General features: G+C 44.0%; 1 protein-coding gene across 3 annotated transcripts in view; it reads left to right on the forward strand.

Moving 5' to 3' along the window:
- Positions 1-25870, forward strand: part of SERGEF (secretion regulating guanine nucleotide exchange factor) — a 227063-nt gene that overhangs the window by 173818 nt on the left and 27375 nt on the right. Inside the window, exon 11 of one of the 3 annotated variants that reach the window (XM_054438114.2) lies at positions 9970-10185. The exons of the other annotated variants lie outside the window; for them this stretch is intronic. Coding sequence (XP_054294089.2) covers positions 9970-9989 — 20 coding nt within the window. The 3' untranslated portion in view covers positions 9990-10185. Of the gene's footprint in view, positions 1-9969; positions 10186-25870 lie in introns of those variants that run through there. 3 annotated transcript variants of the gene reach the window in all.

A 25870-nucleotide genomic window follows, 5' to 3' on the forward strand; every position in this document is an offset into this window, starting at 1 on the left:
GCTAAAAATAAAAAGTAGAAGGTGAACAGGTTTGGATAGGAAGATCTGATCTGAATTTGAACACACTGCACTAGAGGTGCCTTTTAGACATCTGGGTATGGATATTCTATGCCCATGGCCACCAAGGGTAGGCCACAATGGCCTTAGGATGCCCCGAGAAATCTGACCCAGATCCAGCCTCTCTGGGGGTCAGCCTTGTTTGGCAGCTGGCCTGAGGACTCATGGTTTGCTTCCCACCCTTGCGGTTCTATTTCCTTACCAGAGTATCCTGAAAAGGGAGAATTCAGCCTAAGAAGGAATAGGAACAGTCTGGGGAGAGACTCTGCTGCTTTAGGGGAAACAATTTAGATATTGATGCATGTTGTTTGAGATGTTTTTCCAAATCTTTGATTGAGATATTTGTGTTTGACATGTGTGCTTTTATTTATTAAAATATTTGCTATTAATATATATCTACTATATGGTAGACACAATGTCAAGTCAGAAAGGACCCGTGGTACTTCAGAAGCGACAGCCCCAGAACCCATCTGGCTTTGCTGTTCTTATGATTTTAGAGAATACTAAATCTCTAGGATGCTGAGCTGCTGACTTTTCATCAAGGGAACCTGTCCTTGAGTTCAGGGGATTGGCTTGTCAGGGGCTTCTTCTGCAGCTGAAACTCTTCAGTCTGTCTTTGGGGGCCTCTCTTCTGCAGTCTCCCTAGACAGTAACTACATCAGTTCTCCGCTTTGAACAGAGCTCAGCTGGGCACTCTGAGCCACCCCACCTTACCACTGCTACGTGTTCTGGTTTGTTGCCTGAAAGCAACTCTTTGTGTCCAGGTTAGCAGGTGAGGGTGATAGAAGTGTCGGAGGAGGTTTCATGTCCTTCTGTAGAACAGCAGAGGAGAGCTGGACTGGCGGGCAGGAAGGGGGGTGGTGGGCAGAGGTGTGACTCATCCAGCCCTGGCACCATGTGATAGGATCTGTGAATACCCATGTGAAATAGATACATGCTTTAAGAACATTTGCCTTGTGAAAATCTAAACTCACAAGCCACATGAATTTGGAACCGCGATTACCATCACAAAAGGGAGCTGATATCCTTTAAAATATCCTGTAGTGTATCTAAGACACAATGCAGTGAGAGATGAAATATTTATGCCAGTTTAGGCACTCAGGGGAAGCTGGCAGTCTCTATGTCAGTGGAACAAAGAACTTCTTATAACTGGAGCAGATGGTGACCCCCTGTCAGGGCAGGTGTTCCTGCAGAGGCCAGACGACCACATGTCAGGTGGGACAGAGGGACTGCTTCCCATGGTGGACTGAGAATCACAGCTCTAAGATTCTCTGATTCTTGGCTTTGCTTTCTGTCTTGAAAAGTAAGTCTGCCTTAGGCAAATCTGCCAAGGACAGATGTGTCCTTGAAGTCAGAAGGACCTAGACTAAATCTCAGCTCCACCTCTTCTAGCTTTGTAAATTAGGAAGGTGGCTCTCTGAACCTCCTTCTTCCAGTCTATAAAATTAGGTTTATAATACCTTGCAGAGTTTTGTGTGTGAGGGTCAAATGAATTAAGTCTTGGAGCCAACACCTCAGGATGTGAGGTGGGGAGAAGGCTTTGGAGCCTCTGATCAGCTGGCAGCCCTGTGGCATGTGCGCGTGGATGGTGTGCACATGGCTTGAGTTTGCATGCTCTGCACAGGGAGAACATTCATTGCTCCATAGAACACAAATTCAGGGCATGTGTCAGCTCACTGGCAGCCTGGGGTAGGCTGGGACACGCTGTCCTGTTTCTGCCTGAGGACTGACACCGACTCAGCAAACAGCCCACCCAGCTTAAGTTTCCCCAAAGAACTCAGTCTTCGTTACAGAGAAATCCTTTCAGGTGCCGAGAGTGGCATGTTTCTTGCAATCTGACCCCTGGAAGAATTCTGACTGTGTCCCTTTCCCATGCCAACTCTTTACTAAAGCCGATTTAATGAGGAATTATTTTTCTAATGTGTTGGATAAAATCCTAAAGCGTGTCTCTGATGGTGTCTTAGGAGGTTCACAATGTTTTTATTTTCATGGGGAGCATTAAGAGGATACAGACTAGGCTTTCGTTGGGGCAAGCGTAGTCATTGTAAACTAGAGGCTGCTTGCTGCCTGCAAAATCCTTGACACCCCAGGCAAAATTCTGGCTTCATATGTCACCATCTAGCATACCTGAATCACTCCAACTTGAAGACATTTGTCCCTGTTCAGGGTATCCATCATAGTCGTCACAGTTCCATCTGTGTACACAGTGAAGCTCTGTATTTACCAGTTATTTTATCTGCCTAGCCTCCCTGTGGGCTCTGTAGGGCAGGGTTCTTGGCCCTTTTATTCAGATTAAGAGAACATGGCTCTGCAAGGTGCAATAGTTTGTCTGAGGTCACCCAACTAATTATTGGCAGAGCTGTTTTTCAAATCCTGGTCTTCTAAGGGGCAGCCTGACATAATGTAAACACCATCCAGCATTTACATCCCACCAATGGCACTCATGAGCTGTATGACCTTGTGCAAGCTAGTTATTGTAAGTAGTTATTGATATTAATAATTAGAGTAGAATTTACAAAGCACCTGGCATGGTAGTAGGTGCTCTACACTGTATCTCATTTTCATTCTCACACTAGACCTGTGAGAGGGGTTTTATTATTATCCGTTTTACAGATAAGCATCCTGAAATTCAGAGTGCTAAAGTAGCTTTCCCTGTCTGAGCCCCGGTTTCTCTATAAAATACGAATATTAATATCTCCCTGGGAGGGTGATGATAAGGGCTGAATGAGATAATGTGTGTAAACTGCCCAGCACAGAGCCTGGAATAGAGGAGGTGCTCAGTCAATACTTGTTTCCTTTCCCTAGTTCCTCCTCTGACTTCTAATCTAGTGGTCTTTCTACTGCAGCCCACTAAATACATTTGGAAGCTAAGGTCATGCTTAAGTCCTCTCCATAGCTCTCTCTATCACACTCTTCCCTACTGCCCAGAGGCCACTTCAAGTCTCTCTGTCAGATACCGCCTGTTTAGTTTTATGCCAGTTCAGGAAACATCTTCCTTCCCTGGCATGCTGCACCACATCCCTGACATTTGCCCCAGGGCTGTGTTCTGGACTGCTAAAGCCTACCCTGGCCTCTCTAGCCACAGGGCTTTCTTCTTTCCTAGCTTTCTCTAAGGCAAATACAGGTTGCTTCCCTTACTTTGACATTTTACCTGGACTCTTTCGTGTTGTTATGTTGTGCTTCATGAGAGGCCACATATGGCACCCAGGTCTTCTGACTTCTAGTGTTGTGCATGCCCTGAAGTTTACTATCTTCGTCTATTTGGTGTTTCTATGAAGGAATACCTAAGACTGGGTAATTTATAAAGAAAAGAGGTTTATTGGCCAGGCGTGGTGGCTCACGCCTGTAATCCCAGCACTTTGGGAGGCTGAGGCGGGTGAATCACAAGGTCACGAGTTCAAGACCAGCCTGACCAACATAGTGAAACCCCCCCCCCCGTCTCTATTAAAAATACAAAAATTAGCCGGGCGTGGTGGCAGCACACACCTGTGATCCCAGCTACTCAGGAAGCTGAGGCAGGAGAACCACTTGAAGCCGGGAAGCAGAGGTTGCTGTGAGCCAAGACAGTGCCACTGTACTCCAGCTTGGGCGACAGAGCAAGACTCCGTCTCAAAAAAAAACAGAAAGAGGTTTACTTGGCTTATGGTTCTGCAGGCTGTATAAGAAGCATGGCGCCGGCCTCTGCTTGGTTTATGGTGAGGGCCTCAGGCTGCTTCCACTCATGACAGAAGACAAAGGGGAGCCAATATGTGCAGAGATCACATGGTGAGACAGGAAGCAAGAGAGAGGGGAGGTGCCAGGCTCTTTTTAACAAGCAGCTCTCCCAGGAACTAATAGAGTGACAACTCACTCCCCACAGAGGGCATCCAACTATTCGTTAGGGATCTGCCCCCCTTTATCCAAACATTGCGCTTCAGGCCTGTACCTCCAATATTGGGATCAAATTTCAACATGAGGTTTGGGGGAACTCATTCATTTGGCTTTCAATAAATATTCATTTATTTATCACTTACTCAGCCAGACCCTGTATTAGACAAAATAGTAAGTGCTGTAGTACTCAATTAGTATAGATCAAATTAATACCTAGTTTCAGCTCCTGAACTTGGGGATTGGGGCATGGGGTATGGTAAGGAAGAAAAGAAGGGTATTACCTGGCAGTGGGTAGACTTCAGAAGTAACAGACCTGACTGCCAGGATGTACCTCCATAAATTTGAGGGACTATAGATAGAGGTTAGTTCTTATACCTCTAAAAGATAGCTTGGAGAAGTGAAAAGGGGAGCTATTTCTAAATGATTCATTCATTCAGCAGTCTTTTAGCAAGTACCTTATCTGTGGCTGGTGTTCTGCTGGTGGTGAATAAGATAGGGCTCTGTTCTTTTGGACTCCCCTTCTCTCTGGGGAGGTAAACCTGTAGATAGGTGAATCTCAGTGAGTGGTATAATGGCAAAGGAGAGTCCAGGGAAGGTGGGAACTTCAAAGGAGGGGACTTAACTTTTCACAGGGGAAGTAAGGGAAAGTTTCGTAGAGAAACTGCACCTCAGAAGGGGATTAGGCAAGAGAGCATTCCAGAAAAGGGAATAACACTTGAAAAGGCCCAGAATCCTTAAGGAAAGGAGTATATTCAAGAAATAGAAAAGACAGTGTGTTTAGGAGATATGCACTGATGTGTTACATTATTGATTGTACCATGAAGGTCTTTGTGTGGCATGTTGAGGGTACTGGACTTAATCCTTTAGGCATCAGGAACCAATAGAGGTCTTAAAACTATAGTCTAGTTGATGGAAAGAAAATAGCTGTTCTATTGAATACTAATCAATCAAATCCCCATTTTCTACTGAGTCTGGATGCAGCCTCAGAAATATTCTCATGAAAGAGGCATGAAAGTATGAGGCTTTCAAGTAAGCCCAGTCCAGTAGACCTTGAGTGGATGCCCTTGGCCCATATACCTGTAGTGATCCAGTAAATGCAAGGCCTTCTTGCCCAGTGGACATTGGTCCTTTTCTCCAGGAAGCTCTTCTGAACAGAAAGTCTAGCTCTTTTGAAGAGGATAAAATGTGCTGGGCTAAGGAATCAGGAAGTAGCCATTAGTCTGTAACCTCACTGGTGGCTGTGATTGTCTTTGCCAGCTCCGTATCCCTAGAATCCAGCACAAAACTTGGCACATGGTATGTGCTCAGTGATGTTTGCTGAATAAATGAACAAGGAAAAGAAACTAATCAACTCTCTACCTAACCAGTCAACCATCCAACCTGGGTTCTAATTCCAGCTCTTGAATTTTCATTCTCTCAGCTATACAACCACCTGGTTGTTCTCTAAGGCCTTTCACACCCTAGGATTGTAGGATGATAAATAGTTCAGAGCAAGCCCAGTTATCATTTATAATTCTAATATGCCTCAAATTTAATCAGAATAAAATATCAAAACCAGCACTACTTTACAACATTTCAGATATGCCGTCTAAAAACAGAACCTGCGTCTGTCTCAGAGTTGTGAAGAAAATGTATTAGGTTATATTAAACAGCAAGATTGTCCTTTTTGTAGGAAAAAAATAAATTAAATCTTGTCTTCCTGACTGGGGATTTTAATTGGGATTTGAGTCAATTTGATCCAAATTTGAGCATCCATCCAGAGAACATTTATTGACATCTGCTATGAGCAAGGTTTTGTGCTAGGCATGAGGGAGATAGGAAAATGAATAAGATACAGGTCCTTCCAGACAGGAATTGATGGTGTAGTTAGGGAGATAAAACTTGTACATGCTTGACTCTGACCCAGATGGACAGAGAATAAGCAGAGACAGTCCAGATCCAGGAGTAGGAGTGTCAGAGGAGGAAATCCCTTCCAAGTACACCATATATGTAGGAAGTCTGCCTCTTACCACAACCCTAGGGCTCAGAATTTAGACTGAGCTATTGTGGCTATGAGGATGTGCTCTGTGGATTGTGCTCTCTGCCATGCAACTGCCTGGAGCTTATAGTCATCCTCAGCCATCAAGTTGAGCACCTCAGCCCAAACTGGTATTGGCAACGAAAATCATCTAGGGCCTTAATGAACAGTGTGCACATACTGCACTGCCAAGCTTGGTAGCATCTTTTTATGGCTTGTATGCTTGGGGTTGATTTCCAGAAAAAGTTGTTCGCTGTAACAGGAATTTGTATTTCTTGTTTTATAAGACTGGAAACTGTTAATAATATTTGTCCAATGTGTGCTCTTCTCTGCCTTGGCTGCCACTGAAATTCAGGACCTAACTAAAATGGGATCATCCACTTTCCAACATTTATCCAACAATTATTTGTCAAGTGATTCTCTGTGCAAGGCCCTGTGCTAAGTGGGTAGGAGACACACACAGGCTGTGCTCTCAAGGAGCTGACAAAAGATGTGTGAACCAGGCCGAGGGGAACTGAAATACCAGCTGAGAGAACTACTAGAGGGATCAGAGCAGAAAAAGTTTGATTTTAGCCTATGGGCACAAAGAGAAAAACGTAAAGGAGATCCATGTGATTTGGACCTCAAAAAGGTAGGAATCATACACATTGAAATAGGTGTAGTAGGATTTCTAAAATAAAATAATGACCAAAGTATTGAGGAAGCAAAAAACTTCAGGCTTGTTTAGGAAAGTAGGAATACTTCAGTTTGGCTAAGGGGAACAGGCTTAGAAAAGGTTAGGATCAGATCATCACAGAGGGCCTCCTCCTCAGATGTTCTGGGGTAAAGCATTTATATATTTAATTGTATGGGCAATAAGATGCCTGCTTAAAAACTTACTAAGTTTAATAAGTTTTTAAGCAGGTGTGAGTTGGAAAAATCCTAGAGTTGGAAAGGATTTTGGATATAACCTAGTTCAGCCTCCATCTGTATTAGTTTGTTTTCATGCTGCTGATAAAGATATACTCAAGACTGAGCAGTTTACACAAGAAGGAGGTTTAGTTGGACTTACACAAGAAGGTTTAGTTGGACTTAACAGTTTCTTGTGACTGAGGAAGCCTCACAATCATGACGGAAGGCAAGGAGGAACACCTCATATCTTACGTGGGTGGTAGATAGGCAAAAAAAATGAGAGAGCTTGTGCAGGGGAACACCTCTTTTTAAAACCATCAGATCTTATGGGACTTATTCACTATCATGAGAACAGCATGGGAAAGACTTGCCCCCATGATTCAGTTACCTCCCACCAGGTCCTTGTCACAACATGTGGGAATTCAAGATGAGGTTTGGATGGGGACACGGAGCTAAACCATATCATTTCACCCCGGCCCCTCCCAAATCTCATGTGTCCTCACATTTCAAAACCAATCATGCCTTCCCAACAGTCCCCCAAAGTCTTAACTCATTTTAGCATTAACTCAGAAGTCCACAGTCCAAAGTCTCATCCAAGACCAGGCAAGTCCCTTCTGCCTATGAGTCTGTAAAATCTAAAGCAAATTAGTTACTTCCTGGATACCATGGGGTTACAGGCATTGGGTAAATACAGTCATTCCAAATGGGAGAAATTGGCCAAAACAAAGGGCTACAGGCCCCATGCAAGTCCAAAATCCAGCGGGGCAGTCAAATCTTAAAGCTCCAAAATGATCTCCTTTGACTCTGTGTCTCACATCCAGGTTACTTGATGCAAGAGGTAGGTTCCCATAGTCCTAAGCAGCTCCACCCCTGTGGCTTTGCAGGGTACCACCTCCCTCTTGGTTATTTTCACGGGCTGGGGTTGAGTGTCTGCAGCTTTTCCAAGCACACAGTGCAAGCTGTCATTGGATCCATCATTCTGGGGTCTGGAGGATGGTGGCCACCTTCTCACAGCTCCACTAGGCAGTGCCCCAGTAGGGACTCTGTGTGGGGGAATCCCACCGCATATTTTCCTTCTGCACTGCCCTAGCAGAGGTTCTCTATGAGGACCCCACCCCTACAGCAAACTTCTGCCTGGGCATCCAGGCTTTTCTATACACTTCTGAAATCTAGACGAAGGTTCCCAAACCCCAGTTCTTGACTTCTGTGCACTCGCAGGCTCAACACCATGTGGAAGCTGCCAAGGTTTGAGATTCGCACCCTCTGAAGCCACGGCCCAAGCTCTACGTTGGCCCCTTCCAGCCAGTGCTGACATGGAGCACCAAGTCCCTAGGCTGCACACAGCACAGGCACCCTGCTCCCAGCCCACAAAATAATATTTTCCTCCTAGACCTCCTGGCCTATGATGGAAGGGGCTGCTCTGACATGCCCTGGAGACATTTTTCCCCCTTGTCTTGGGGATTAACATTTGGCTCCTCGTTACTTATGCAAATTTCTGCAGCTGGCTTGAATTTCTCCTCAGAAAATGGGATTTTCTTTTGTAGTGCATTGTCAGCCTGGAAAATGTCAGGTATTTTCCAAACTTTTATCCTCTGCTTCCCTTATAAAGCTGAATGCTTTTAACAACACCCAAGTCACCTCTTGAATGTTTGCTGCTTAGAAATTTCTTCCGCCAGATACTCTAAATCATCTCTTTCCAAAGTTTCACAAATCTCTAGGGCAGGGGCAAAATGCCGCCAATCTCTTTGTTAAAACATAACAAGAGTCACTTTTGCTCCAGTTCCCAATAAATTCTTCATCTCCATCTGAGACCACCTCAGCCTGGATTTCATGTCCATATCATTATCAGCATTTTGATCATAGCCATCCAACAAGTCTCCAAGAAGTCTCTAGGGAGTTCCAAACTTTCCCCACATTTTCCTGTCTTCTTCTGAGCCCTCCAAACTGTTCCAACCTCTGCCTGATACCCAGTTCCAAAGTCACTTCCACTTTTTCGGGTATCTTCAGCAGCACCCCACTCTACTGGTACCAATTTACTGTATTAGTCCGTTTTCACACTGCTAATAAACACATACCTGAAACTGAGCAATTTACCAAAGAAAGAGGTTAAATTGGACTTACAGTTCCATGTGGCTGGGGAGGCCTCACAATCATGGCGGAAGGCAAGGATGAGCAACTCACATGTCATGTGCATGGTAGCAGGCAAAAAATGAGAGAGCTTGTGCAGGGGAATGCCTCTTTTTAAAACCATCAGATCTCATGAGACTTATTCACTATCATGACAACAGCACGAGAATGATTTGCCCCCATGATTCAGTTACCTCCCACCGGGTCCCTCCCACAACATATGGGAATTCAAGATGAGAGTTGGCTGGGGACACAGCCAAACCATATCACCATCTCACACATAATGACAGAATCCCAAAAGGGGAAGTTACTAACCCAAGGTCAGACAACTAGTTAACGGTGCTGGAGCTGGGGTCAGAACCAGATCTTCTAGCTTCAAATATAGTGGACTTTTTACACTCTATGATGAAATCTATGCTCTGGGAAGATTAATGAGGCTTTCTAGGGGAGGTAGTTTGAAGGAGAGGCAAGAGTCAGGGAGAGCCTTGAGATGTTTTTACAGTTCAGATGAAAGGTAATGCACAAGGTCTTTAATTAGGGCTTTGGAAGTGGGCTGATGAAGAAGGGGCTGATGGGAGAGAACATAGAGGTCCAGTCAGCAGGACTTGGATATGGAAGACAGACAAGAGGGAAACTTATCCTGTCTTCAGTTACTGTTCTTTACTGAATTGTCCATTTGGTAGGCTATCTCAAAGTGGAAAAGAAAGGGTATAGAGCCAAGATAAATACATCAGACACCTCCAGTATTTCCCCAAATGAGCCTCTTTGCAATTGTTGTTGTTGTTCCTCTTCCCTAGAAGGCCTAATTCTTTTCCAGAACCTGGCCTTCCAGCTCTTAAGTCCTCAGAAATGGGATTCATTTGCCAGCTACTATTCTGGCTTCATGATTTTACTCATGGGCTCTTGGAACTGCCATCATTGTCTGAGTGTGTCCCTGGTTTTGGCTTTGCCACTGGGCCCCATGAAAGTGCCATACATGTGACTTGCCTCCCATCCTGTGACGCTAGGTTTGAAACCAAAGCCCTGAGACAACCTGCAACCCATGCTGACCTCCAGAATAGGCCAGGCACCCAGCCTGAAGGAGAGCGCTGGACTGGACTTTAATCGTGTAGGGGTCTTGCCCCAGGTCTGTAGACCACTTGCGTCAGAATCACCTGGGGAATATTAAAATATGGATTTCTGGGATCCATCTCATCCTGCTGAATCAGAATCTCTGGAGGTAGGTGAGAGGAACTTGTATTTTCGACAAGTGCACCAAGTGATTTTTATTTACCTAAAGTTTAAGATTCTGCCTTAGTTTTTTTTCCTGGACCTCGGTTTCCTTGTTTTAAAATAGGAAAATTATGTATTCAATTTACCGTGAAAATAGAAAAGTACTTTGGGAAGATGCTAAAAGTTTATACATATTTACTTATCACATATTGTTAAGTTTACAGTCTTGAGATAAAGAAAATTTGAAATATTTCTTAGACTGAAATACACTGAAAACCGGTAAATGGTCTGAGTACTCACACTTAGAAAATGTATGCTTACTAAGTGATATGGTTTGAATGTTTGTCCCCTCCAAAATTCATGTTAAAACTTAGTCATTATAACAGCATTAAGAGGTGGGACCTGTAAGAGGTGTTTAGGTCTGCCCTTATGAATGGACTAATGCTGTTATGGAGGGAGTGGGTTCACCCTGACTTACTCTCGCATGTACATGTGCTCTCTCTCTCTCTCTCTCTCTCTCCCCCCCATCTCTCTCCCTCTCTCCCCCTCTCTCTCCCTCTCTCTTCCTTTCTCTTCCTCTCTCTCACTCTCTTGCCATCTACCATGTTACGATGCATCAGGAAGGCCCTCACCAGATGCTGGCACTTTGATATTAGACATCTCAGCCTCCAGAACTATAAACCAATAAATGTCTATTATTTATAAATTATCCAGTCTGTGCTATTCTGTTATAGCAGCACAAAATGTACTAAGACACCAAGTGAGTGAATATATGAATGAATAGCTCCAGGAAAGGCAAACCCTGAAGAAAGGTCATTAACTTTTTCTTCAACATCCCCTACTTCATCCATTCAATCAGCATTATTCACTGAGTGCCTAATATGTGCCGGGGCACTATGCCAGGCTGAGAATATAAATAGGATGTGGTCCTTGACCTTAAAGGATTGGAGATCAATGTGAGTGTTCAGTACAGTGTGATAAGCACTCGCCCCAGGATGGGTAGAGAGGTGGGTATTAGTGCTTTGGCAACCAGAGCAGAAATCACCTCTATCTGGGCCTGTCAGGAAAGGTGTCACCAAGGAGTTGGCCTTGGAGTATAGGATTGTTCCAAGAAAGAGGAAAGCCCTTTTCACAGTCCTTGTCACTGGCTTCCTTCTTCCATTCCATTAAATTCTGTCATCAATTTCCTCTCCTCCTCCATCAAACTAATCTCAGGAACTCTATGTGTTTTTTTTTTTTGTTTTTGTTTTTTTCTTTTTCAACCTACCCAAATCTGCTTTTACACTCAAAACCAACACTTAGGTTTAGTCATAAACACTTGGTCTTAAAACAATGCTTTTTTGAGGATCAGGGTAGTTTACATTGTTACCCCAAAAGTTTTCATCTGAAATAGTTTTAAGCTCTATTAGGGATTTTGTTTGTAGGTTTACTTTTTCACAGCTGATAGCAGGAGTGTTGCAGTTTGTTGGTTAGTAGTTGTTGGATTTTTTTTTGGGTGGTGTGGGGAGAGGATTGGTGACAACTGGTTTACCCCAGCTCCTGTTATTTTACTAGATAAATAATCACTATTTTGCTTACCCATAAAGAATCAAGGGTTAATTCATGGTCTTTGTGTTTTAAGGTAAAACGATAATGGTTAATGAATCAGACTTTAAAGTGGCATAGCCCTTTACAACTTTACAACATGTCTTAACTGTTGATGTTCTTCTTTTCTGGTCAAAAGGTGGTCCACAAACCAGAGGAAGGGAGGGAGGCGCTAATTAGAAATGGAGAACCTCAGGTACTACCTAAGACCTGCTGAATCAGCATCTGCACTTTAGCAGTATTCCCTGGTAATTTTTATGCACAATAAAGTTTGCAAGAGACTATAAAGTTAGTGGTTTGTCCCATTTATTGATTAGGACATTGAAGTCTGGAGATATTAGGGAATTTACCCAAGGTCACGTAACAAGTAGCAGAGCCAGGCTTCAAGCCCTGGTCTATCTGATTCCAGTTCAGCACTTTATCACTGTCCTGCTAGGTTTCTTTGTGCCATATTAACTGGAAAACACTTCCTCTGTGATTGATTCATGGTTGTGAAGAAGGAAGAAAGTAACAATTTTTCAAAGTATAAATGTATATTCTTGGGAGTTGCAAGGGACTAGAAGAGTTAACGGGGAGCTCACAGGCTGAACCCTGACTTTATGCCAGACACTTGGACAATTATACACAGGAAGCCTTGTTCCCATTTTACAGATGGTAAGAACCCTCAGTATTTTACTGACCTTGAGGAGCCTGTAGGGACTCTCAGGGAAGCAGGGGTTGAATGTGGTGTTTAAAGCTCAGGCACTAGGACTTTCTGGGTCGGAGGTGAAGGAATCAGATGTTGGACATTTCTTTTCATCCTTAAAATAAGATTCTCTTCTGGTATGAGGCTTTGACTAATCAGGTTGGGTGGCTGCCCACTTCTTCTGGAGTCAGGAACTTAGGCTTTGGCCACTAGGAACTCCTCTTGATTTATGAACAACTCTGTCTTGTAGAGTAAAAGCGGTTTTCCCAAAGAGGAAAAAATAGCTTAAAAGAAGGCCTTGAAGAATCAAGATGACAAAATGTATTATTTATAAGGACCTAAAATAAGTGCCAGATCCTCCACTTGAAGTGAGCAGGCGACAGCCGTGCGCTGTGTGGAGTAGAGCCCAGCTGACTCCAGCTGGATCCACACGGCAGGGCTGGTCAGCCACGGCTCTGCTCACTATTCCAAGGCTCTTCTCAGAAAGACTCCTGCTGCCGGTGCAGGCCATCTGTGGAGCTCATATGAATGCGTCCCAGCTTACAAGCTTAAAGAGAAAATTCTTGAAGGAAGCTGGAGGAAATGCAGTGAGAATCTGTGGATTGGTAGAAAGAGGCCACAAACACACACTCATACCTATAACACACACACACAAGATTACGTCAACTTCCCGACTTACTCACTCAAGGATACAGACACGTTTTGAGAGTCCAGGCAGCACACAGTAGATAACGGGGTATCTCAACTCCGCCTTCACTAGCCCCTAGCTCCCTAGCGGAACTTGCAGCTGCAGGTAACACCATCCATGCAGAATAGAGTTCTGTTGCATCCAGCAATCAGCCCCTTCTTGCTGCATCACAGGCCTTTTTCACTCAAGGCTTGTCTCATCATTCTTGAAGAACTTAGTGCTGCTATGTTTTCCCTTAAGAGAATGTTCACAAACATTTCTTATACAAAAAGCTCTTCCACTTTTTGAAGCAAACTAATGGTCAGCAAGTCTACATCTTTATCCAGTGGGGAAAAATACAGATTCGGTGTCTAGGAGTCTCTGATCAATAGCCAGCATTACAGAAAACCCATTTCCTTGCCACTCATCCTTTGACTCTGGCCTAATACCTTTGTTATCTGGAAGTTTGTGATACTGAGTTAGACCTGAGGATCATTTCCCAAATCTGTTTTTCTGGAGGGCAAGATTCAGTGATGCAGTGAGAGGTAACTGAAGAGTAGGAGGTGATGCCGAGGGATTTCTGAGGGCACCCAAGGCAAGTAGGAGATTGCACTCCAGCTCCAGAACTGTTACAAGTCTTACCAACATAACAATAGGCTAGGATTTGAACACACACTGCAGATTTCAGAGCCTTCTCACCGAACTCTAATTCTTCCTGTTTCATTGTCTTTCTCTTCCTCTTCAAAATTTCTCTTCTGGGATATGGTGACTACACTGTGGGGAGAAATGCTTTTAGTAGCTCTTTCTGTATTTGGAGCTTACTTTGTGTTCTCTCTTGGCTGATGACTTCCTCCCCAGCCATAGGAGCTGGTTGTGATCCAGCGGCCCTGATGCAGTCCCCTGGCAGCATCAACCTGGTTTTGCCTCTGGTTCTGATCTCAAGGCCCCTCCAGTTTCCTCTTATCATAATGGTTGCCCCTAGAGGGCAGGATTCAATAGGCTGAGAGGTTTACCTACATGCCCTAGCAGTACAGGGAGCCTTCAAGAAGATGGATATCTAACCTTTCTACCCCCTACATCCCAATTCAGAATAATAAAATCTCAGGCTTGAGATAAATTTTTGGCATTTTAAAATCCAGGCATCTATTTAATATTTGAATGAGAGGCGGCATGGTATAGAAGAAAGAACACTGGCTGAATTCAAATCCCATCTTCACCACTTTCTAGCTGTGTGATCCTGGGCTGGTCACCTGATCCTTATAAGCAAGGAATGCCTTGCAGGGCCATGCTGGAGAATAAAGATAATCTAGGTAAATTCCTGACATATATGATATGCTTCATAAGTAGTAAGTACCATTATCCTGTAAACCAGAGCTTTCAAATTTTTTCCTTCAGAACACTTGAATTCTTTCACATATTCTCTATCATATATGATGTTTAGATTCCTCGCAGCCCTGGTTACTTTATTTGTTATTATTATTACTATTGTTATTTTTATTGTGGTAAAATATATATGACATAAATTTACTATTTTAACCATTTTAAGCATGCAGTCCAGTGGCATTAAATACATTCACATTGTTGTGAAACCATTATTACCATCCATCTCCAGAACATTTTTATTTTCCCATACTGAAATGTTGTACCTATTAAACAGTAACTCCCACTCCCCATCCTTGCAGCCTGGGCACTCTATTTTAAGAATAGCATGCTCCAAAATCCTCAGTGTCTTTCTTCCCATTGCAAATGGAGGTTAAAAAGAGCCTTTTGGAAGGGTTTGAGTTCTTCAAACTCCCACTGGGGAGCCCGAGAATTAAAAGTCTATACCAGTTGCAGCAAACTTTTGGGATTGCAGATGGTTACAAAATTAGTGTCAATATAGCTGCTTTGCATGGAGTGGATCTGGCAAAGAGGCTTCTAAGCACTGATACATTCCTTTCAGAAATATCAAAGGATACGGCTTGGCATAGCTTTGGGGAGAAACCAACAGTTTTCGAATTCTTGAATAGCATCTACCTTATGGTGAAGATTAAATGATATAATTCATGTCAAGTGTATAATACAGTGCTTGGCACAGATCAGGCCCTTATATGTAGGCTTTTGTTACCATAATTGCACTATGGCAGAGATAACATATATGTTTTGGTAGTTAATTCCCATGATAGGCAGATACCATTTTCATCTTATCTGAGGAAACTGAGTCTCTGGGCTGCTAAAACCCCCAAAATTACAGAGCTAGTAAGTTATAGAGTAGCAGAGCTGGGATTCAAACCCATACTCTTTCTCTTATAAGATGCTGCCTGTTGTGATACACCAAGAAAGGAACCCTGTGGGTGAGGTGTAATGACTTCATCTTGGTGTTTCATCTTTCTGTATAACCTGGCCCTTTTCTAGGGTCATATCATCTTGCTGTTTCTTCTTCTTAAAATCATACACCTAATGTCCAAGCTTCAGAGCTTTCTGTATTTACCAGTCCTCATTCTCTCTGTGAGTGAAGTGATCACTCACAGTCTTCCATAAGCTCTAAAGTAGGAAACCAAAAGCACGTGTGCAAACCATGGAACTTTCTGGCTTTATTCGATGAGTATCTAAGAGCTAATGAACTGCACATAGAATTTAGAGGAACGTTGACTGGGATTTGATCAGAAAATGGTACTTTCCAGGACATTCAAGGCACCCACAAACACTAGGTAGAGTTTGTTCACAGAAGAAAATGCTTACATTTGACTTCTGTGAGTGATTGGGATTCATTTTCCTTTCAGAAAACAAGAACCAAGTCACGCTCTCTTGCTCTTTCATGGTTTCTAGGAAGCTAAAGCCAACCTGGATGCTCAATTTCGGCATGTATATAAGCTCCCAGGGCTGGCATTTGGATACGCCTCCTTTCCATGGTTTTGAATTTCCGCTTCTATTTTATTTACTATATTATAGGAATACCCTTTCAAAGGAGATGAGCTTAGAGTAAGTAAATCAATAAAGACTATAAGCCCCTAGAGGTCAAGGACCACTTTCATTTACTTCAGTGTCCCCAGCACATAACTCAGTATCTGGCATATAGTAGATGCTCAGTAAATGTTTGTCAATTGAATGGATGAAAGCAATTAATGAATCAGCATTCAAAATGACTTAAGAGTGCCATCTCTGGTACCTTCCTTTGGACTTTCAGATAAGAAGTCCATCAAGGTGGAAGCTTTAGAAGGTGTTCCTTGGATTTTGGAGGTCTATCACTAAGAAAGTGCATGCACATGCTAACCATCGGAAATAATAATGGCTTAAACAAGACAGAAGTGTTTTCTCTCACTGTTATGGACTGAATCGTTTCTCCCCAAAATCGTAGATTAAATCCCTAGCCCCCAATGTGACTGTATTTGGAGATAAGGTATTTAAGGAGGTAATGAAGGTTAAGTGAGGTCTTAAGGATGGAGCCCTAATCTGATATGACATATCATTATGAGAAGCAGAAGAGACACTAGGAATTGCTCTCCTTTTACGTACAGAGGAAAGGCCATGTGAGGACACAGCAAGAAGGCAGCCATCTGCAGGCCAGAGAGAGACTCGCTAGAAACCAACTCTGATGGCACCTTGATTGTAGACATCTAGCTTCTAGAACTGTGAGAAAATTAATTTCTGTTGTTTCAGCTACCCAGTCTGTGGTATTTTTTGTTATGGCAGCCCAAGCAGACTAATACATTCACGCATGACAGGTCTGATGATATCCCCCCCAAGATTGGTATAATAGTTCTACAGATATCAAGGGCCCTAATTATTTCTATTTCTCTGTTTCACTATCCTTAACATAGGCCTTTGTCTTCAAGATTTTCTCAGGGTCCAAGATGGCTGCTAGCAATAATATTCAGCCAGATAGAAGGGAGAAAGGATAAAAAGAGGCTTTTTTTGTTTTTTGAGACAGAGTCTTGCTCAGTCATCCAGGCTGGTGTGCAGTGGTGCGGTCTTGGCTCACTGCAAGCTCCGCCTCCTGGGTTCACGCCATTCTCCTGCCTCAGCCTCCTGAGTAGCTGGGACTACAGGCGCCTGCCACCACGCCCAGCTAATTTTTTTGTATTTTTAGTAGAGACAGCGTTTCACCGTGTTAGCCAGGATAGTCTCGATCTCCTGATGTTGTGATCCGCCCACCCCAGCCTCCCAAAGTGCTGGGATTACAGGCATGAGCCACCGCGCCCGGCCAAAAAGAGGCCCTTTTAAGGCACTTTCCCTGAAGTGGTACCCAGCAGTGTCAACTAAAAACTGGCCAGAGCCTAGTTACATAGCCAAGGCTGGGAAGTGAAGACTTTTAGCTGGGCATATATCTATCCTGAATAAAATTTGAAGTCTCTTACCAGGAAAGAAGAGGAGAATGGGTCATAAGTAGGTAACCAGCAATCTATGCCTCAAAGAGCAGGAGAATTTTGGGGAAAAAAGGAAGCTGGCAGTCAGCATCTCACTCACAAAATAGTCCCACTTCTCAGCACCTGAGTTCCCTAAGCAAGGTGATGAGAGGAGATGGCTCTCGCCTACAGATTAGTCCAAGCCCCGTGCTTGGCTGTAGGGCACTACTCAGTTTGGGCCTAGCCACCCTCCCCGCCTTCTCTTCCCCTGTTTGCCAATACCTTGCCCCCAGCCCTGTTCCCCAGATATGCCTGCACTTACCTGCATTGCAGTTCCCTCTACTTGGGATGTCCTTTGACACTTTAATGTCTTATCCATTCTTTCAGGCTCCATCCAAACTGTTCCTCCTGGGAGCACCTAACTTGCTTTCAAAGAGTAGAGCATGGAAAGGGGCTGAGGGAGGGGGATGAGTGAGGAATAGCCTTACAGTGGAGAAACCTGGCAAACACTACCTTGCCCAGGTGACCAAGGTTAACATCATCAGTGATAAATCATGTTGATAGTATATAACTTTTATATAGTGTGATGATAAGGACACTTCACCTCTGTGGTCTTCCTCCTCCAAGCCCATAATCCCAATCTAAATGAGTAAAACATCAGAAAAACTCAATTGAGGGACATCCTACAAAATACCTGCTAGTACTCAAAACTGTCAAGGTCATCAAAAACAAAGTTGGAGAAACTGTAGCAGACCAGAGGAGACTAAGGAGACATGGTGGCTAAATGTAATATGGTATCCTAGAGCAGAGAAAGGACATTAGGGAGAAACTAGCAAAATCTAAATACAGTATGACGTTTGGCTAATAGTAATGTACCATTGCTGGTCCCTTAGTTGTAACAGATGTACCACAGTAATATAAGATGTTGACAATGGGGGAAACTGGGAGAGGGATATTTGGGAACTTAGTACTATCTTTAAAACTTTTCTGTAAATCTAAAGCTATTCTAAAATTAAGAGTTTATTAAATGAAATCTCTGTGCTCCTCCTCACTGATGGTATGACTTGGGCAAGTCACTTGACCCCTCTAGGCTTGGTTCTTCGATGTAAAACGGGGGTGACGCACCTTCACTGCACGATAGGAAAACACTTCAGTGAGACAGTGTGCATGATGGCACTTCGGAATCAGCAAGCCTCGGCCCTTGGGATGGCTTTGGGTGCGTCACACGTTATTGTTCGAATGCAGATTCCACTCCTGCCTCTCTGAAACTCTACACAGGGAGCCGCTCCAGAGGTTTCCCCAAAGGCTGCTGTTGCTGGTACCTAGCAAAACCCTGCCCTGTCCCCATTTGGAGTTCTTTTTCAGCCAGAATTTCTGTGTGGGTAACTTCCCCTTCACCTCTCTTGATAGCTTGCTCTTATAGACTAAGATTGCATTTTTATTTTCATATTTCACTTCATTTTTCCCCCTTGAATTTAGTTTTTCTCTTTAGGAATCAGCATATGACTCAAACTGCCAGTTCTAAATTTAGTATCGCCTGTGATACGGAGAATGCATTTAGTGCTGCCTGGGATATGTATTTGGAAATAATGGTTTTATTTATCCACATCCAGTAATTCTGCTGCCTGCCTGCTGGGTTCTTTCAGGAAAGAGTTTGTCATCTCCTTTCCTCCTAATGATGAAATGTTGCTTGCTCAAGTCCCAGAGGCCCAGCCTGAGCCAGATGCTGGTGACTTGAGTCTCTGTTTAATTAAACAATACCATTCCCAGGATTCTGCAGTCATAAGGTTCTCTCTATGGCTTCTGTTTAGAGGGAGTTTGGAAATAGGTCTAGAAGGGGCTCATGGACTCTTTGGATCCTGTAGGCTTATTTCTGGGCCTCAGGCTGGTAAGAGTTACCCCTTTTTTGGGGAGAATTGCCCCTTCAGTGCTGGAATATATGGAAGGAGGGGGAAGCTCTACGTATATGTAGCTGTGCCCTATGTTGTGAATGCTGAGGACTTAGAAGCAGTAAACCACATTACTCTCTTGCCCTCTGAGAAGCTCTTCTCTTTTGAGTGAGATGGACACATATACACATGATTAGAGTGCAATGTAAGAACTGCTGTATTAGAGCAATGTACTTGGCACGGAATTAATGTAGAGAGATTAATCTATGTGGTAAGGAAAGGCATACAGAGAAGAGGTGATATCTCGGTAGAGTTTTGAAGGATAATTTTATAGGTGTTTGTAAGGGAATGAGGAGGGCATTCTAGGCAGAGGGAACAGCATATGCAAAGACATGGAGGCATGACATAGCATATTATGTTTGAGGAACTGCAATTAATTCATTTATTTAAAAAAATGTATGGAGCACCTGGTGCCATGCTAATCATTAGGGTTTTGATAATGACCAAGTCAGATAAGGTTCCATTCTCCCAAAGCTTGCATTCTTGTAACGTAGTTTGTATGAGAGAGATGAGGGGTGATACATGATAAGTTAAGGAGATAGGCAGTGTGTATTAGTATCATAATATGAATAATTATTAGTATTAGTAACCTAAAAATTATTAGTCTCCCATAATAAAGTACCACAATCTGTGTGGTTTATGATAGGAATTTATTCTCTCATATTTATGCTCTCACTTCTGGAGGCCAGATGTCCAAAATCAAGGTGTCAGCAGGGCCATGCTCCCTCTGGAGGCTCTAGGAGAGACTGTTGTCTTGCCTCTTCCATCTTCTGGTGTTTCCAGGCATTCCTTGGCTTGTGGCTGCAAAAACCCTAACCCTGCCTCTGTCTGCGTGTGGCCTTCTCTGTGTGACTGCATCTTTTCTTCTTTCTCTTATAAAGAAGAGAGATTGCACTCATTCCAAGGTCTTTAACTTGGTTACATCTGCAGAGACTCTGTGGGCTCTAGGGGAGAATCTGTTCTTTGCCTCTTCCAGCTTCTGGCGGCTGCTGCCATTCCTTGACTTGTGGCCACATCACTCCAGTCCCTGCCTCCATGGTCACATTGCCGCCTCCTCTTTTGTCTGTGTGTCAGATTTCCCTCTGTTTTTCTCTTGTGATGGCATTTAGGCTCACTCAGATAATCTAGGATTATTTCAGATAAGCTTCTTATCTCAAAATCCTTAACTTAATTATATGTGCAAAGACCCTTTTTCCACAAAAGGTCACATTCACAAGTTCTGGAGGTTAAGGCATTGACTGACATCTTTTGGAGGGCCACTGTTCAACCCACTATACAGTCCAAGTTTGTAAGGTCTTTGTATATTCACCTTATGAGGTAGGTTTTATTTTCCTCATTTTTCAGATGAAGACACTGAGGCTCAGAGAAATTAAGTGATTTGCCCAAGGTAATTCAAAAAGGAAGTAGCAGAACCAGTGATTGAAACCTGGCTTTGTCCGACTTTGAAGCCCATTCTCTTCCTCCCATGGCATACTGACCAGAATTGTTTAGAAGTCTGTCCTTTGGCTTAATACACAAGTGTCCGGTTGAGGGGGTTGCAGGGAGCCACACCTAGCTATTACCAGGCAGTATGACCTTAGTGGGAGCTAGTTTGAGAGAACTGTTAGAGGATAAAGAGCAGGCTGCAGTGGATATGGGCAGGAAGTTTGGGGGAGGGAGGGCAGTGGGGATGGGGGTGACAATGAAGAGAAGGGGCTTGGAGTTCAGGACAAGGGCAGGAATACCCACCAAATGAGGGAAATAGCACTTAAAGGAAAAGTAGGGCCAGGTGCAGTGGCTCACGCCTATAATCCCAGCACTTTGGGAGGCTGAAGCAGGAGGATCACTTGGGCCCAGGAGCTCGAGAGCAGCCAGGACAACATAGTGAAACCCCGCCACTACAAAAAAATTTTTTTTTTAATTAGCCAGGTGTGGTGGTGTGCACTTTTAGACCCAGCTCCCCTGGAGGCTGTCGGGGAGGATCGCTTGAGCCTGGGAGGTTGAGGCTGCAGTGAGCTTTGATAGTGCCACTGCACTCCAGCCTGGGCAATAGAGTGAGACCCTATCTCAACAACAACAACAACAACAACAACAACAACAAAGCAAAAGTGGGCCATGCTTTGCCATCGTAGAGTTTTGCCCAGCACCTCTGGTTCTTTGATGTGTGAGGGGCTCCTATGCTTGCCTACAACTGGGAAGGTCTCTGGCTGGGGTGGATATAAGCTGGAGGGCCTGAGACTGTGTAGAGAAGGGCTCTCTGGGTTTGTATTATTCATTCCTCCTGAGCATTGCCATGAGTGAGCACTGGAAATTCAGAGATGAACATGTTTTGGTCCTGCACCGGAGGCAGAGTGGCAGAGTAGAAAAAGATCAAGAACCAAATCCCTGCTCTGCCTCTCATTCACTGTGTGACCTCAGACAAGGCACTTTAGCTTTCCAAGCCTCTGTTTTGTTATCTGAAGAATACAGATTTTTTTGAGCTTTGAAGGAGATAAAAATGAAAAGTGAGTGGCACACCCCTGGAATATAATAGGGTCAATGAATGTTACTTTCATTTAATCAAAAAACTCACTTGCTGAGCAGAGCAATTGTTTCCAAACTGGAGGCTTTGCAGCCTTGGAGTCCTCAGAGTCTATAACACATACACCTACATTCACCATTGTTTTCAAATATTGTAGATGGCATGATGTTGACTAAAATACAGTTGCATTTATAAGCTTTACTGAATTAATGGTGACTCTTGGTCATTAAGTATTGCTTTGATTGGTGTATATGAAGATCCTGAAATTCTCTGATATTAAAAAGGAGTCCTCAGACTCAAATATGTTGGCAACCACTGGCGTAGCATGGAAGATAGAGATATAAACTGACAAATAAGATTATGGATGAATAGTGTTATTACAGAGCTATTGCAGAAGCATAGAGGAAAGCTAGACAGCTGCCTGAAGAAATCTGGGAAGGAGGAGGTGATACTTAGGCTAGGCTTTCAAAGATGAGTAGGAGTTTCCCTCCTTTGGAGAGAGGGCCTTGCAAGTATAGGGAACAGCATGTTCAAAGTCTAGGTGGCAAGGACTTCAGTTTTGGTGGGAGTTGGAGTGGGAGACAGGCCAGAAAAGGAGCTAGGAGCAGGGTCAGGACCAGGCCTTGAATGCCATGCTATAGAGTTTAAGATCACCTTAGGCAGGGGAAATTAGGGGCAGAGTTTAGATAGAGGAGTAGTAGTGTTTGACCTTTTAGAAAGATCATTGCCTTTGTAGCGTGGAGAGTAGAGCTGGAGAGACCTGTGAAAATGAGGCAGTTGTGGAGGAGCAGAGTGGGACTCACAGCAGAGCACTAAAGCACAAAGTCTCAGGCAGTATATACCCTGGGCCTAAATCCTAGCTCTACTCCTTACCAGCTGAGTGATCCAATTACTCAGTCTCTCAGTTCCTCAATTTTCTTATCTGTATAATGGATATAATAATGTATCTATCTCATGGGATTTTTGTGGAATATAAATAAGATGCATATGTATGGAGCCTGGCACACTATAGGTACTTAGTAGATATTTTCTGTAAAATTTCATACTTCATTTTTTTCTTATAACCACCCTAAAAAGGAAGATATATTTGCTTGTTTTCTTGTTTTACAGACAAGCAAATTGAAACTCTTAGAGATTAAGAAACTTGCCTAAATCCCCCCAGGTAGTGTGGCTCAGAGGTCTGAGTTCCTCTGAGCCTTTGCCCTTTCCACTGGGAGATGCTGTTTCCTGTGTCTAACTCAATCCTGATTACAAGTAAGTTCACTTATTCCTGGGGCAGAGCGGACACCCAGAAAACCATAAATGTATAGTGTCCATGCACTCTAACAAAGAAGTGTACACATGGTCACAGCAGGCTGGCTCTCCCAATCCTCGAGTCTGTCCATCTTAGGGAAAGATGGGATATACATAGAGTGGTTTGGAAACCTCGCTCATCCAAAGTCACCTGCTGGAAGAGCCTTCCTGATGGCTGAGGGCATCCATTTCTGGTTCTGTGGCCTTTCAACTCAGAGGACAAATGAAGTCAACTGGCCTCCCTGAGTTTAGGTTGGAGTGGTTATAACATCATCCTTACCAAGGAGAGCTTGAGAAAGGGTGCAGCCTTTGGGTTGAATACTTAAATTGCCCCTTATTAGCTGTGTGATCTTAGCAGAGTGCTCAAACCTCAGTCTCCTCAACCAAACCAGCATTAATAATACTAACCTTGCAGAGTTGTTATTTGGATTAAATGATACAGAGCCAAACTGTCTGGGTTTGAATCCCAGCTCTACCACTTACTAGCTTTGTTATGTTGATCAAATAATTTAATCTTTGTGTGTCTTGGCATTCTTGTCTGTAAAATGGGTGTAATGATAGATCCTAATTCAAAGAGTTGTGGTGAATATTAATGAGTTAATACATGGAGGCCCGGCGCAGTGGCTTATGCCTGTAATCCCAGCACTTTCGGAGGCCGAGGCAGGCGGATCACGAGGTCAGGAGATCGATACCATCCTGGCTAACATGGTGAAACCCCGTCTCTACTAAAAATACAAAAAAAATTAGCCAGGCATGGTGGCGGGCACCTGTAATCTCAGCTATTTGGGAGGCTGAGGCAGGAGAATGGCATGAACCCAGGAGGCGGAACTTGCAGTGAGCCAAGATCACGCCACTGCACTCTCCAGCCTGGGCGACAGAGCGAGACTCCATCTCAAAAAAAAAAAAAAAAAAAATACATGGAAAGTGCTTAGAGTAATAGTATCTAATACATTGTAAGTTCTCAGTAAATGTTAGTTATTGTTATTATTATCATGAGCTTTTTCCTCTCATAGACCCTAGCAGCTGTGTAAACATGCAGGCAACTCTTTTTGACAGAGCAACACCAGCAGCAGAGGAGAGGAGAGATCCCTGGTCTTTAGGCAGATACAGAGACAACGTGCCTGTCTGGACAGGCTTCTAGGGCAAGTAGCACTCTTCCATGTCCTTGAGGGACCCTTTGGTATATCACATGTACGGCTGCTTCCCTATGGAGAGGGTTGAGATCTCATCTGAAGGTGAAGTCATTTGTCTGTCACCACATTCCAGCCCATTACCTGAAGAGGAAGCAGCACTCTCAGACCAGAACCCAGAAATGAAGGGGGTTGGCTCAGGCCAGAGCCAGAGCTGATTCTGGATCTTGTCTCAGGCCACAAGAGACAAGACTCTGCAGGACAGATTTCCCAACCAGGATACCAAGACAAGGATCCCCTCAGCACTTTGGGGTGGCTGGCCAGGACTGAGCTAGTAGGAGCTAGTAGGAGCGAGTGGTGTCAGGCTGCACGCTTACCTTTCCATTTACCTATGTGCCAAACTTCAGTATTTTTTATGTGAGCTTTAACACGTTGGGGAGTACTGTTCTGGGAGGCCATGCCTTTGAGGCAATAAGCAAGATAGTGACCAAGCGGAAACTGCTGAAAGTTCAAATGGCAGGAAGCTTAGCAAAAGCTGCTGCAGATGTTATGTTCCAGCCCTTTGGAGAGAGAAGAGTTATTAAAGAGTCACAAACCTCATCTTGGCAGCCCTGCTTGCTTATAGATATGTTTGGATTCCTGTGATTATTTCCTTTTCATTCCCCCTAGCATTTAGTAAACTTCTTCCTGCAAATACCGCCCTGTCTCAGCTGCACTAATGGGAACTGAGGAAAGAGGGTTTCATCCATCCTTAGACTAGAGTTATTATTCAGGAAAACAATACTCCCCCTTTCTCAGGAGACACCATGGTGCTGAGAGACTTCCGGATCAGGAAAGGGGAGCTGGAAGAGGCAGAATGAGGGCTGCTTGCTCATTTGCCCTACCTGAGCGCAGCCCCTTTTAGGGCTCATTATTTGAGCAGAGTGCGGTCTTCCCACTTTCCAACAGTAGCCCAATGGAAACAATCTGTAGCCTGGATTTGCCTTCAGGAGGAAGACCACTCATTAACTAGCAAAAACATTATCTTCCCCTTAGTATTTTAGGGTCCGTGTTTTTTGTTTGTTTGTTTGTTTGTTGTTGTCTGAGATGGAGTCTCATTCTGTCACCAGGCTGGAGTGCAGTGGCGCGATCTCGGATCACTGCAACCTCCACCTCCTGGGTTCAAGCGATTCTCCTGCCTCAGCCTCCCGAGTAGCTGGGACTACAGGCACCTGCCACCACGCCCAGCTAATTTTTGTATTTTTAGTAGAGACAGGGTTTCACCATGTTGACCAGGATGGTCTTGATCTCGTTAACCTCATGATCTGCCCACCTCGGCCTCCCAAAGTGCTGGGATTACAAGTGTGAGCTGCCAAGCCCGGCCGGTTTTTGTTTTGTTTTGTTTTGTTTTGAGATGGAGTCTGGCTCTGTCACCCAGGCTGGAGTGCAGTGGCGCAATCTTGGCTCACTACAACCTCCGCCTCCTGAGTTCAAGCGATTCTTCTGCCTCAGCTTCTGGAATAGCTGGGACTACAGGTGTGTGCCACCATGCCCAGCTAATTTTTGTACTTTTTTTTTTTTTTT

The sequence above is a fragment of the Pongo pygmaeus genome, chromosome 9 (genome assembly GCF_028885625.2).
Source record: "Pongo pygmaeus isolate AG05252 chromosome 9, NHGRI_mPonPyg2-v2.0_pri, whole genome shotgun sequence".
Classification (NCBI taxonomy): Eukaryota; Metazoa; Chordata; class Mammalia; order Primates; family Hominidae; genus Pongo; species Pongo pygmaeus.